General features: G+C 37.1%; 1 protein-coding gene across 10 annotated transcripts in view; it reads right to left on the bottom strand.

Moving 5' to 3' along the window:
- The window catches only part of MLIP (muscular LMNA interacting protein), a 251,973-nt gene that overhangs the window by 120,943 nt on the left and 115,957 nt on the right, over window positions 1-15,073 (bottom strand). For 8 of the 10 annotated variants that reach the window (XM_054492411.2, XM_054492414.2, XM_054492416.2 and 5 more), the window contains one exon: window positions 4,533-6,104. The exons of the other annotated variants lie outside the window; for them this stretch is intronic. In XM_054492411.2, coding sequence (XP_054348386.1) covers window positions 4,533-6,104 — 1,572 coding nt within the window. The remainder of the gene's footprint in view (window positions 1-4,532; window positions 6,105-15,073) is intronic. 10 annotated transcript variants of the gene reach the window in all.

Raw genomic sequence — 15,073 nt, 5'->3', positions numbered from 1 at the left:
ACCTAGATTGCAGCAATAGACTTCTAAGTTCTTCCAGCTTAAACTTTCACCCTCTCATGGTCTATTCTTATTTAGCAGTGAGATAGTTAAGACTGTCACTTATCTATTTGAAACCCTCCAAAGACTTCCTGTCTTACTTAAAGTAAAAATCAAAGACTAAAGAGTGACCCACAAGACCCTCCTGCAGGATCCGGCTCCAAGCTACATCTCCCTCTGACAACCTCAACATCCTGTTCCTCACTGCTAGCCCAGAATATGTTCTTTGTACCTGTCAAGCACTCTCTGGCCTCAGAGCATTTTCCTCACTATACTCTCTTAAGGAATATCACCTCCTTGGACGTTACATTCTCAAAGGAACCTATCCCAATACCCCAACATAACTTGTGACACCATCCCTTCTCTATTTCCCTTGAGAATCAGGGCTACACTTTTCTCCATGACACATATGACCTTCTGACACACACAATAATTTACTTATTTGGAGGGGTTATTATTGATTGTTTCTCTTCCACCAAAGAATATAAACTGTCTTTGAACAGGCATCATTGCACATTTTATTTATTGTAATATCCTCACAGCTTTGAAAAGCACACCTATTAGGTAATCAATACATATTTATTGAATGAATGATTTGCTTGAACCCAGATTAACTATTTTAGCTCATGCAGACACATTCCATATTGCTCATTTTCCAAATTACATGTGGTTCTGCAGAAATGAAGAAAGTCACATATAGACTGCTGCCACTGAGTTTTCAGTGTGATGTATTTGGGAATGTTTTGATGTCTTAAAGGAAGGAGACTTTTGTGAATAAAACACCAGTTATAAAGTTTTATGAAATATAAAATAGCTCTCAACTTGTTCCCTAAATAAGCTATGTGTCCAAATAGCTTTAAGCCCAGGGCAGGCCCATCAGTGGAGACTCTTTATAATTGGAACTAATCTTCAGACTATCTTCAGTAAGTGGCAGACTCTATGAGGCTTTGATGTAATGCTTATCCTAATTTCCGTATGGACCACCATAATAATTCACTAGGATAAAAATTTAAATTCTTTTATAAATGAAGGCAAAACAGATGGGGGACCCAGACACAACTCCATGGGTGAATTTTGTAATATCCAGTCTTTTCCACGGGAAAAAAAAGTCTCAGACAATATAGATGTTGATCAAAAAGTAGGCTAGGCATGGTGGCTCAAGCCTGTAATCCCAGCACTTTGGGATGCCGAGGCAGGTGGATCACTTGTGGTCAAAAGTTCAAGACCAGCCTGGCCAACATGGTGAAACCCTGTCTCTACTAAAAATACAAAAATTAGTCGGATGTGATGGCACACACCTGTAATCCCAGCTACTTGGGAGGCTGAGGCAGGAGAATCACTTGAACCCAGGAGGCAGAGGTTGCAGTGAGCCAAGATCACACCACTACACTGCAGCCTGGGCGACACAGTGGGACCTGTCTCAAAAAAAAAAAAAAAAAAAAGGCAGGCTGAGCAGCATTCAGATGCCCATCCTGACTAAAACAATGATTATAATGTGAAATAGTATTTTAAACTACATCTGAATTTAACATATCATAGCAATTATATCACACAAATGCAAGCAGATTCAGAACCTTAATATTTTATGTATGAAAAATAAACATCAAACACTCTTTATATCTGAATTTAGCTCAGCATACTATAGTCGATCCATTTTATTTTAATATCAAAGTACAGCCCAAACTTTAAACTAATATCCTTCAAGCATTCATGTTTTAATTAGATGCCACCTGTATTCTATGATCCCTATTATTTCAGAATCTCGGAGTGAGTAAAGCTGACCTAAATCTAAAGCTCTTTGATTTCAAAAAGAGTCCTGTGCTCAGCTTAGCACCACACTGGAAGGAGCAAGACAAGAAACAACCCATGAAAGCATATAAATTCTTCGACATCACACAGCTTTTGTCTATTTCTTCCTATCATTCTGTAAAATAATGCTACCAGTTTAAACACTAGTCAAACATCAAAAGAGCTCGGGATAAGATTTATCTATTCCACATCCATTTTAATAAGTTTTTTGTACTCAAGATAACGATTTCTGAAAATAATAGATTGTAATTAAAAAAAAGGAGGCTGACTTTCTGATTTTTACCTAAAGAGATAATATAGCAAGATGCAAGGAGAAAATAAACATGAAAAATAATAGCATTGTCTCATAGTCCATACTATTCTATTTTTGCAGAAGCTATTATAAATTTTACCCATGATAAGAAGCTTTTTTTTTTCTGTTCAAAGAAATCTATTGATATTTTTACTGGTAGTTAAATTATAATCATTCTTCTTATTTTCCTGTTCATCAAATTTACCTTGCATTTCTTTGAATTTTCTTTACTTGGAAATTTTTTAAAAAGTAAAAAGCAAATGCTGAAAATTTTTCAATGTTGGGTGCAGGAAGAGAGCCCCAAAACAATAGGTCTTCAATAAATAGGCCTTTAATGTATCAAAAGCCCTTTGGGGCTCATCCTCTTCCAACTCTCTGACTATATCCAAAACAGGAAAAAACATAAAGTGCAGTGAAATACACATAGAAATGCTTTGAAAAAGCTTCTAGAGTAAAATCACTTTTCACAAAAAAAAAATAAGTATATGGCAGCATGGTTCAAAAAATGATAGCTAATGCACTCAGGAAACAGTAATGATTAGATTGTCAGTTCATTTTAAATACTCTACAAATAAATTTTATAATCACATATATGTATTTAAAATATAATAAACAGGTCAATTCACCTCAAATAAGTAGGATTTTCCATTGAGAATCACAGAAAAAGTTAAATTTTATCCATCTCATTTGCTTTGAATGTTTAAAATACAAGGACTTAATCCCCAATACAGTTTTTAAATGACCCCAAAATTATATAAATTGGGAATTCTGGTTATAATTCCTTAATAATGATTTCCTTCATGAGAATTATAAAGTCAGGCTAAATTGCTAACATGAGTTATTTCTGTGTAGCAATAAATGATAGTAATAAAGAACATGGCTTCAAGAATCAACAGACTTAATATTATATAAACGTCAGCTCTGTAACAGACCTATGACCTGGACAATTATTCACTGAACTTCAGTTTCTTGGTGTACAAAATAGGGAAAATAGTATTATCAACTTCATATAGTTATAAAACTTAACTGATGTAATCCATTTTAATTAATTTTTCACCTACTTTGTATACTAGCCTAGTTCCTGACTCACAGAAAGCATTTGATACTGCTGCTATGATTACTATCAGATTGTAAGGATAATCGTCTTATGTCTCCACACACAGCCTTCTGAGATTATCTTCTGTATATTTGGTCAGATTGTTTTCCATTTCTGAAATGTCAACTTCTTTCCTCTTCATTAAGTTAAATCCTAAATATTTCCGACAGGCCTGACATTTTTTATAACTTCCCTTACTAACCATGTTCCATCACATTACTCCTGTTATATTGAACTCAGTTGATGATTATTTATAATCGGACTTACACAATTAATTTTGCCTTATATTGGTTTTCTAGCTGTATTGTAGATTTCATAACTGTATATAGCCTCTCCAAATTGTGTATATTTTTTTCTACTGATTAAAATTGAATTGTTCTAAGGCAAAAAATATATATATATATCTTACTTCCCTTTAAAAGAAACCACACACACTTCAAAGAAAGCTAGTATAGTGGTACACATATAGCAGGTATTTAATGCATGCTTTTGACTTGAATTGTTTTGTGACACCATTTACAAAATAATGAGGGTCACTTTATCCCTTCAATGTGACATTCATCATCTGAAAAGTGACAGTGAAACATACTCTCCATGGTATTTCAAAGCTCTAAAACTACATTAAAATAAGTAAATGGCTTATTTTACTGAGCTGAAAATCACCACCCCTTCTTATGCAGGCACTTTAATTGTTTTATTTTATTGATATAACAGCTATCAAATTCTGGGTATGGGTGATCCACAATCTGAATTACTTGAGAATAGTTGGGAAGCCAGCATGCCTTAGTGTAGAGTTGCTTTCTGCTACGAGAACGGGCTTGGCTGTGTCACAGCCCTAGATCTAAGATAATATTCCATTTTATATTAATCCTGTCTACTATTCCATCAGTACAGGATATTTGGATGGATGCTAGGGTCCCTGTTAATAAACAATCAGAAACATATCATAGTCCTGAGTCTCAACTACTTGCTTTTAATTCTGTCATTAGGGCCAATGGTATAACTCATATTATGCCTGAGGAAAAATAATACCCTTGGAGTCATAGATATAAGAAGTTAGGAAGAGAAAGAGGATTTTCAAAATTAAAGGATTTGACTGAAACACATAATTCTATACAGATTATAATTCATTTACACATTCAAATATACCAAGTCCTGGTACCCTCTTGCACTTTTTCTTCCTCCTTGTAGGAGCACAATTAATACTATATTATTGATTTCTGCCTTGGGGACAAAAAAAAAAAAAAGATTCTTCCCTGTTTCAAAATAAGCATGCACCATGCAACATGCAAAAAATACCTTTGATTTCTTATTTTCTGGGCCTGTTGACATGGACAATGCACAAGGTGAAATCAGCTCCTCTGTCCTTGTTAGAGATATGGGAAGTGATGGGGTTGAAACAGGTGACCTGTGGTTGGGGGTGGTGCTTTCAGATTTCCCAAGTCTTGAAGGCAAGGTACCACTGCCGCAATGTGGGTGCAGAGCTGAGGGACTGAGCTGGGGCACCAGGGTGGGCAGATTGGCATGAGGGAGAGAGGAGGACCTCAAGTTGGGAAGAGAGGCAGAGCTAGCACTGGAGACAGGGAGTGAAGGAAGAGCTGAAGGATTCAGCTCCTGGCCAGATAGTTGGGATGATGCTCTTTTAGATCTGTTTATCAGGCTTGAAAGAGCTGGGGAAGGATGGAAACATTTCTCTGAAGAAGAGAATGTAGCTCTTTGATTAATAGGAGGAGATAGAGATGATAATGCAGAGGAGGCTAATGTAGAAGGGTACGTGTGAATGTTTCTGGGGTTTTCTGGACCCCTGAGGTCACCATCCTGTTTACTCTTCAAAGAGGAAAGAGAAGAGCTTGGTGGAACAGGAGGAAGACCCACAGAACTGGATGTACTGGTTTGTAGCAGGGAGAGCATGGTATTGCTCTTCAAAGTAGGTGACGGTGTTCTCTCTACATTCATGGAAGCAAGGCTGCTACTAGCCTGTTTTGCAGAAGAGAGGGAGGGCGCCTGAGAAAGTGGAGTAGACTTGGTGAAAACAGGCAGGTGAAAAGATCGCTGGGTCAATTCAGAAACCTGGCGTTCTCCTTGATCTGGTGACCCGGCTCTCAGGGAACAACTTGAGAGAGATTTTTTAGGCGTGGGTGGGGTCTGCTTTGCTTTTTGATCAAGTGTGAGCGTGGAAGAGGCCGGGGAGTTGAGAGAGAAGGTGGGACAGGATGCAGGGGAAAAGGGTCTTTGGTGGGAAGGGTTTGACTTGAGAATGGCAGTGAGAAGGGCAAGCCGGGAAGGCACCGGGGATTTTACCCCTGACTTTGAAAGATTTCCACTAGATGACATTTGGCTGCAGATGGTGGAAGAAGAGCCGTGGAAAGAGGAGGTAAATGGTTTGGGGCTCGGAGAGAGTGAATGCGTGACAATGCGGACTGGTATGTACGAGGCTGAATTCGACTTCAGAGAAGCACTGGAGGACGGTGGAGGAGAAGAGGTTCTCGGACTTTCTCCGCGACTAAGGACATGCGAGGTTAAAGTTGTCTTCTTGAGAACTTCAGAGGTCAGTCCAGGCTTTGGATCTGCTGCAGTTGAACTGGGTAAATTAGAACCTGATAGTTGAGTGGAATGGGGAAACAGTAACGTCGAGGAGGTGCCCTTCGATGCAGAAAAGGGTGTAGAGTGAGCGGTAGTTTGAAAATACGTAGCTGATTCTTCCACCACGGCCCCACCGACATCCAGCCTCCTAGTGTGGAACTCCTCTAGGACAGAGGCTCCCTCGAGGTTAACTGGGTCGGGTGGTGCGTTCGGATTAGTTGGAGAAACAAAGGAGAAAGCAGGTGGTTTACAGGCAAGCTGCTCAGAGGTAGTGGGAGAAGAAGTTAACTGGAGGAAAGAGAAATAGACAGATTGAAATAGGACATTATTTGTGAAACGATCAAAATATTCTTGTCACTTGTGCGATTATACAAACAATTTACACAAAAGGAGGCATCTTAAACCTCCACAAAAATGAAGGAAATTCTGTTTTGCTAATGAGGCCTTGCTTTGAATTCGAAATAAGATACAAATAAGCTGTGAAGCATTACATCCTATACCCCATTTATCCCACAGAATGAAATCAATATAAAATTGTATTGCATAGTTGGTAGATAATTCGTTGACAGCATCTAAAATAGTTATCTTAATTTTGAATTGTGTGATTTGGAAAGATTTAAATCACCATCAGCATAAATGGCAAATTTCACTTTGGAAAATTATTTTCTTCTATTGTAAGAATATAAAGCATGATATTATAATAACGACTACAAGCCTTAAAAAAAACTTTAACACACTTCAAGTGTTTAAAATTCTGAGAGTTTCTACTACTTAACTCCTACATGCTGTGAACTTGGAAAAGTGCCTAGAATTCAAATGATGAAACACCCAATGTCAACACAGAATGATAAATTGAGAGAGTGAAAGCAAAGTCCAAATTAAACAGGAAGTTTTAGCTCATTTTTCCTAATTATTTGCCAGAATGAACATTTAACATGAACATATAATGAACATTTAACAAATGATTTGGGTCATGCTGGAAGAAATAGGCTCTCTTTTGTATCAAAAGAAGCCGGAACACTTTACAAATACAATCCACCTGAAACAAGGAAACCGACCAATCCAAATAAAGAGGAAATAAAGAAACCAAATAAAGAGGAAATAAAGAACAATTCATCATTTTACAAGAGAAGCTAGGGAGAGCCTTGAAACAACTGGATGTAGGTAGTCTTGTGCCATTTTAAAAATCATCTAGTACTTTAAGAGAAGCACTGAAGTTATAAATACTTTGAACACCTTTTAAACAGAGGTTTCCCTTAAAAGTCATTGATTTGATTATGTCAATATATAAAAGAAATAATAAACATGCATATCTAATAAAGAATTTAGGGAATATCAATCATTCAAAATATCAATAAATATTAAGATTTACATATAGATATTGCATTAAGCACATAGCAGGAAAATATATATAAACATAACAATCAAACTTAGCAAAACTTTACAAATAAAGTAAAAGATATTTCTTGATTTTGCTTATAACATTTTAAGATTTCCATCAGACCTAATGCAGAGGTTTTCAGGTCATATGGTTTTAATCTCTAAAAATATTTAAAACTGGCAAATTCAAACACTCATCCCAAACTTCCAAGTTTCTAAGTAAACATACCCAAAACATTCCTTTCTTTTATATGTGAATTTATATGTATCTTTGCAACATGGAAGAATTCTTGCTACATAAATAATACCTGAATATATTGGCATAACCCAGAATATGGGAAAATCAGAGATCATTGAAAGTCAAGCAGAATTGAATCAAATGGAGGAAGAAAGCTTAGCAATTCACTCGTATAAGTTTTACTTAGAAACAACTCTGCTTAGCCAATGTTTATGTAACTGATTCATGTGATTAGAGATATATTTAAATCCAAACACTACTAGCTGGGCAGCTGAATGTTTCTGTCACTACAAGCATGACAATGTCTTATTTGGAGTTATGCAATCATTTGTAGTTAAATATGTAATTAATGTTTAAGAAAATGTTCTCTTAGGGTAAATAGTATATTCAGGGAAATTTTTTTTTCTTTTTTTACCACAAATGAAAAGTCTTCTCTAATTGTTTCCTATGATTGATCTCTCCTAATGAAAAGAATATAGAAACATTTCTAGACTGTGTAGTGTGTCTTTGCATGTTGTACTATGCCTGGAATAGATGTTTGGTAAAGAATTCTGTAAATTAATAACAGCAGTCACAAAACTCTTGTTACCTTTTCAGTTCTGCTGTTTCCAAATAACTTTGATGTATATGACAAACTCAATTATTTACCCTGATTATTCACCAAATTATCACTATGCTAAGACCATAGAGTTGTAATTGTTAGGGTCTCATTCAGAGGAAAAGACTAACCTCTCCAACTTCCTCAAAACTATGGCTTCTAATGACCAAACATTCTACTACATTAATTAATATTTTACCTAATATAAAATCTCAGAATTTTATTATACTTTTTAATATATTTAAAACATTGATTTTTGAGGAACTTCTAAGAGAAAGGCTCTGAAAAGTCTAAAGATGTTTGCCATGTTTATATTAATCTGCACACGGTTTTTATATTTTCTTAATATATTAATAAGTATATGCAACATATTCATTTCTAACTTGCAAATATACCATGATGCTATCCTAATTTGTACTAATATAAAAATGTGACACCATATTTTATAAAATTCTCAGGGGTGCAGGATTTTTTTTATAAAAAGATTGATTTTCCTGAGTTTCTCTAATTAATAAATTTTTAAAAAGAGGAAGTAAAGGCATGAAAATATGTATGCAGAAAGAAGACATGGGCACCTGTCAAATTCTCAATCAGTAGCTCAGAATCAGTCCTTCATTTTACCTCGTCCTGTAAATCCCTTATTAGTGATCCCAAACTTCCCTATTGGCATCTATTTAATACAAATTATTTCCATCTCTTCTTCCTCTACCATTCATAACCCTCTATGTTGTTCTCAAGGTTTGTTACTGATGCTCTAACTCCTTCTCCCTCAAGGCTGTTCTAGATCTTCTTTACCATTTATTTCTTACCTCATCTTTATTGATTCCCTTGCTTCAAACACCTGTCTAGAGCTACCAATGACCATGTTTTCCAGTACCCAGAACTATGCTGGTTCCTTGAGCCCCCCTTGCCATACATTCATCTCTAAAGTCATTTTCAAAACTCTCTTCTCCTAGAAAGGCTATCTGGAACTCTGGAAAACATTCACAATAATCTCAGTAACAGAAGATGCAATGTGCTCCTATCATTAGGTAAGTAGATGATCCTAATCATAAATTCACCCTCAGATCCTATATAATAGAGACCATCAATTATTTTAACAACTAATCTCTATTGTAGAACTGCCTTGTATTTCTACTGCCTGTAAATCTAAAATAAACTGCTCCTGTATATATCATTCAGTTTTCCCTGATGTTTCTATGAGATTTCAAAGCATTTGAATAAAAACTGAAGTGGCTAATCTGCTACCTAGTATCTTGAATACTTTCTGAGATTCTGACAGCACCAGATGTGGATCGCATATAGTTGTGTTCTTCCTCCTGAATCTGTACAGCTACATGAGGCAGAAACCCCAGATTCTCCCTTGTCGTCACATATCAATCATCACATTATGGCAGCTTGGCCTCCTAAACTTACCTATTATTGATTTGTCCTCTTCTCTCTGATGAATGCTTGTAATGCTACAGGGCAGATTCTCAGCCTTTCTTACCTGAACACATTGAATAATCTTTTCTGGTGTTCTTACTTCTAGTTGCACCCTATTTAACCTATCAGCAGATTGAACTTTTAAAATCTGATCACCTATGCTCAAGACCTCATCATTGGTTTCTTTATGTCTACCATGAACTAAAGATACTTCCTTCATGACAAAACCCCTCTCTTGCTATCCAGTCTCATATCCCTTATCCCCTATTTTTTGAGTTTCAGTAATACTTTGTTCAATCTCAACCTTCTTGCCAGCATTGCCAACATTCTAGCTATTGTGGTTTCTTGCCAATCCTCTCTTGCCAATGAACTTGGCAAACCTTCATTCTTAAACCAATCCCAGCAACTGCCATTATGTTTCTAGACCTAGTCTACTAAAAGTTGCTATAAGAAAAAGAAAATTGATACCACTTGTTAATAGGACCACGGCACCTATTTTTCAAACTGCATCCTGTACAAGAGCACAAGCTGAGTGGGGCTGGTTTCCCCTGCACTGAATTCCCCTGCAGAAGGGGAGGTTTTTTCAATTCACATATGGGCTGGCTGAGTCACTTTAGACTGGTGAAAGCACAAGTTCAATGTCTGTAGTCTCAGCTAGGCCCTGCACCTCTCGATTTTTTGATTGGTTGATTTGTGTTTTCTTTTTTGTTGTTGTTGTTTGGACCTTGCCTTCCTCTACTGTTCTGATGAACAGCCTTTCCAAAAACTTAACGTTCTCCACAAACCCTTAACCTACTATTTCTCCCATTATGCTGAACAGATGGCCTAGATTTATTTACTCCAAGGAAAATTGAGATTACCAGGAAAGTGAATTTTGGTAGTATCACCTTCATTCCCTTTCCCTCATTCTAAGGAAAGATGAATGAAAAAACCTTTCACTTTGTAAAAAGTGAATTCTCCTTGTGTACTCTGAATCACAGCAGCTCTTGCCCTCTTAGAAATCTCATTTCATCAGTTATTCCCCATATCCTATGTACTTATCCTTTTTAATTTTTTCCTAGCTCCCTGATCCTAACATAGATATAAAACAGAAATTCTCTCAATCTTTTAAAAAACATGTTAATAAATATCATTGTGGTGAATAGTAAAAGTACCCACAATTCTCTGTTCTTTCCCATTCATTCCATCATAAACACAGTCTTTTGTTCCACCTTTTAATCTGGATAGCCAAATGACTTGTTTTGGCCCTTACAACATTATCAAATGCAATACAAGAAGCAGTATCTTGAAAAACACTTGTGCATTGAGGCTTACTGGCTTGTTGCGTGCAGAACATTGCCATAATATGAATGAGCTCAGGCTAGTTTACTGGAAGATACAAGACCACATCTCAGCAGACAACTACTCAGCCACCAGACAGCTAAACAGCCACCAGCTAACCCAACAGCCAGTCACTGACATGGGCAGGTCACAGCAAAGATTAACTGAATCTAGCCCATATCTGCAGAACCACCTAGCTGAAAACAGCCCAAATTATTGACCAAAATATTTTCAGCTAAATAAAATATTGTGTTTTAAAACACTAAATGCTGGCATGGTTTGTTAAGCGACAAAAGCTAACTGACAAAAACAAATATATGCATACATATCCCAAGCTCTTTCTTGATCCTGTATTTCCCATAATTACAGGCCTATGTTGTCTTCTTCTCAGTCAAGTCTATACAATATAATCACTGCCTTGAGTTTCTTATTTCTTGTAGTCAACACACCCTAAAATGACTACCCAAAGAGTCCCAGCCTTGTAGAATTCCTTCCTTTTAAGTGTGGGTGGAAACGGTTACTTGCTTCTAACTGATAGAATATGACAGAGGTGAAGGAATTTTTCAAATGCAACAAAGGTCCCTAATCAGGTGACTTTAAGTTAATTAAAAGGGAGGTTTATCCTGCGTGGGTGTGACCTAATCAAGTGAGCTCTTTAAAAATATATATATGAAAAAAAGGTCTTTGGAATTAGAACTCAAAGCAGCAGAGATACTTTTTCTCTGTTGCTGGCTTTAAGAGGCAAGCTGCCATGAATTCCACAGCCTCAAGGAAATAAATTCTGCCAACCTGACTGACACCTTGATTTCAACCTGGTGAGAGACCCTGAGCAAAGAACATGGCTCAGCCATATCCAGACATCTGATCTACAGAAACCAGGAGAAATAGGTAAATTTGTGAAGCCACTACATTTATGGTAACAGAAAACTAATACACTTCCCACTAATTTCTTAACAGATTTCTCCTCCACCCTTACATGGAAAACTGTTATCACTAACATCTACAATGGCTTATTTTTCCTAAACCCAACAGGCACTTGAATCACTTACCTTTTCTGATTTCTTTTCTGAGTTTGACTCTTCTAATCTCTCCCTCCTTTTCAAAACTTTTATTTATGGCCTCTATTTCATTACTCTTTCCTAGTATATTTCCTATCTTTTGATGAGTCCTTTTCATATTCCTTCTCATCTTCCACCCTATTCTTATGTGCTGGTACTTCCTTCCCTATTACCTTTCTGGAATGCCAAAAATGTATTCATCCTTCAAATTTCACCAACACTGCCTCTGTGAACCCTTTCTGATGGTCCAGGCTGACTTAGGCATCCTCCCCGTAGGCTTCCCACTGTTTTCTGAGCATGCAACCTAATACACTTTTTTCTGAGCATGCACATATACTTTTTATCCTTAAAGGCAGATCATATATCTATGTACCCCTAGTGTCTAGTGCCTAGCCTACTACCTTCATACAGGAATAAAAAATAAATAAACAAAATGTCTAGTAGATGAAGGAACAGAAGGATGCAGAAGCGGAAACATAGTTTCTCCTTGAAGAGGGTCTGATCCCCTCCCTCAGCAATTGCCCCCTCTTATTCTGCTCTAGACTCTGGGCAGTGAGGATGGGCAGGCGGTGGAGAACATTGCCTCTGACCTCTGATTCAGTCGTTACCTCCCCAGCCAAGTTCTGACATCAACAAGTTCTTAAGTTCTGACATCAACAAGTTCTTAAGTTCTGACATCAACAAGTCAGGAGACTCTCTTCTTAAAAGCCTACATCATCTTTCTGCTGGAATTGTCAAAGCGACTTGATTTTCCAGATATGTTCTTCCTTTGTACCTGATTAATGGTACAAATTAACCCACCCAGAGGAAATAACAAGCTACCATTCAGGGACTATAGGGATTCTGCCAGCATCAGAGCAGAGCCTGGAGCTTCTCACTGATGCATAAAAATCCTCCTAAGTGCATCTAGTCTCATTCACCATGAAAGGTAACAAGATAAAAAGAGGGAATCATGTACTCACCCTAAGCAAGAAATGAAATGAAGAGGTAGCAGTGGGAAGATCACTGGAGAAAAGTTATTTTTAAAAAATCACCTGGTCAGGGATTTGTCCATTGCCTAAAAGAATGTAGGGCCTCTAAATTTTTAATCCTACCCAACTGCCCAAAACAATTATATGACCAAGAAGGCCCATGTAGAATCTGAATTACTACTTAGTCACCTCTCACCTATTCATGCATGGTCAGGCCCCAGGTGGCTCTGTTCTGCATGCAAAGAGCCATCCAGCTGATGGCCATGAACGCTTCACCTCCCAGCTTCTTAATATAAATGTGCCATGTTTCAGCAAGTACTTTGGCATTCCAAGCTAGTCCTCCAGCAGTTAGCTGAATCCAACATGAACTTTTAACCTCCCAGCTTCTTTCAAGGTTTTCAACCTCTAAATCTCTGGGGTCAGAAGCTATAGATTATTTGCTTAAGTAAGAGCAACAGCACTAACTCTAAGGCAGGAGTGCTGGGTGCTCTTGCATGCTCTATTATTTTCTTTCAGCTTTGAATGCTCACTAAGAGGGTTTAGGTAATGTCTATTCTCTATTTATATCACAGGATCATGTGAAAAGGAGGATCATTCATTCATTTATTCATTCATTCATCAGACACTTTTTAAGCACCCACAGTATTCCAGGCATTGTATTAGGTGATGGGAAGCAGAAGTGAGAAAAATATTTTTTGTCAAGTTCAAGGGGTTCAGGAATCTAGTGGGGTAAGACAGACACATGAAGGCTGTTGTAATAAGTATGCTGGTATGAATAGGGTATTTCATTATAAAGTTGAGGCCTGGGGGTATATGGAGGGTTTCTATGTCTAATGCCCCATCCAAATAACTTACTGTAATCCCTTTTCTATGAATCCATGAAATCTAGTTATTTAATAAACATATATGCTAATGTCCAAATTCCTCAGAATTTCATGTCAGGACCTCCATTATTTAGCCCCAGTCAGTTCTTTTGGTCTTATTTTCATGTTCCACGTTCCTCTCCCCAGTTCTTACTTCTGAGCTACATTTGAAAAAGGTATGAAACTCTCCTTCTCCACGTGTTCCTTACTTTGTGCCCCCCCCAAAAAAAACATGCTGCCATCTCAGACTTCTTAGATACAGTAAATCATTTATTGAGAGCCTACCACTGGCCAGGCACTATTCTAGGCACTTTGCATGTATTATCTCATTTAATCTTCACAAGGAAGGTTGATATATTATCAACTCATTTTACAAATGAGAAAACTGAGGTTTATGATTTCAAGTAACTCACCCAGAGGAACATAGCCAGTAAATTGCCCATCTCATTTTGGTTTTCCCACATCACCCCTCCAATGCATGACCTCCCTTTCCTTACCTCCATCCATTTCTCAAACTGATTTCTGTCCCCATAATCTCACTCACACTGTTCCCACCAAGGTCACCAAATGACCTCCTCATTTCAAGATTTAATGGACTCAGGGGTCCTACTTTATTTTACCTTGTTTTATATTCCACTATAGACTCCTCTTTTTGGAAAGTCTCATTAGCTTCCACTGCATAAAACCACTCTCTCAGACTTCTTTGGTTCACCTCTTAGATAGAAAAAGACACCTAGGTTTCTCATTGGCTCTCTTTTTTCATAGGTGCTTTTATACTTTCCTGTTTCCTGGCTTGAATCCTGTCTTCTTACTTTTACCTTCTCTCCCTGAGTGAATTCCCATCACTTTAACTTATGTGGCAAATATCTCCAGTCTCCCTTCTCTCTCCTGTGTCCAGGATTCATACTTCCAACTTCTTTCTAGATATCATCATATAGTGCCACCAAGGCATCTCAAACTCAACATCAGATGTCTAATCTCTTCCCATCCCCACCCAAGACCTGTTATTCATTCTTCAATTAATGATGCCAACATTCATCCAATTTCCTAGGTAATAAACTTCATTCATGCTTAATTTTTCCCATATATTGTCAATGAACAAGTTCAGCTAATTCTACCTCATAAGGCTCTCTGTCTATTCCCACAGTCACTATCTTAGCTCCAAACTTTATCATAGGTCTTTCAGATGAATCACTGTGTTGTATGTGTATTCACCTCTCCTGTAACTCTAATACTACCCCTAGAAAATTCTTAGACTTTTACATTAACATTCAAGTCTCTTTTTTCTGAATTTTATTTAAGAGGATTTTGATTCAATGGCTTATTTTATATAACATGTTTACTTTTGACATGCTTTAAAATTATTGAGTGTTTTTTTTAACGTGAGATACTTTTACTTAAACA

Source organism: Pongo pygmaeus, chromosome 5 (genome assembly GCF_028885625.2).
Source record: "Pongo pygmaeus isolate AG05252 chromosome 5, NHGRI_mPonPyg2-v2.0_pri, whole genome shotgun sequence".
Classification (NCBI taxonomy): domain Eukaryota; kingdom Metazoa; phylum Chordata; class Mammalia; order Primates; family Hominidae; genus Pongo; species Pongo pygmaeus.
The sequence above is the reverse complement of the archived record's forward strand: the minus strand, read 5'-3'. Positions and strand labels throughout refer to the sequence as shown.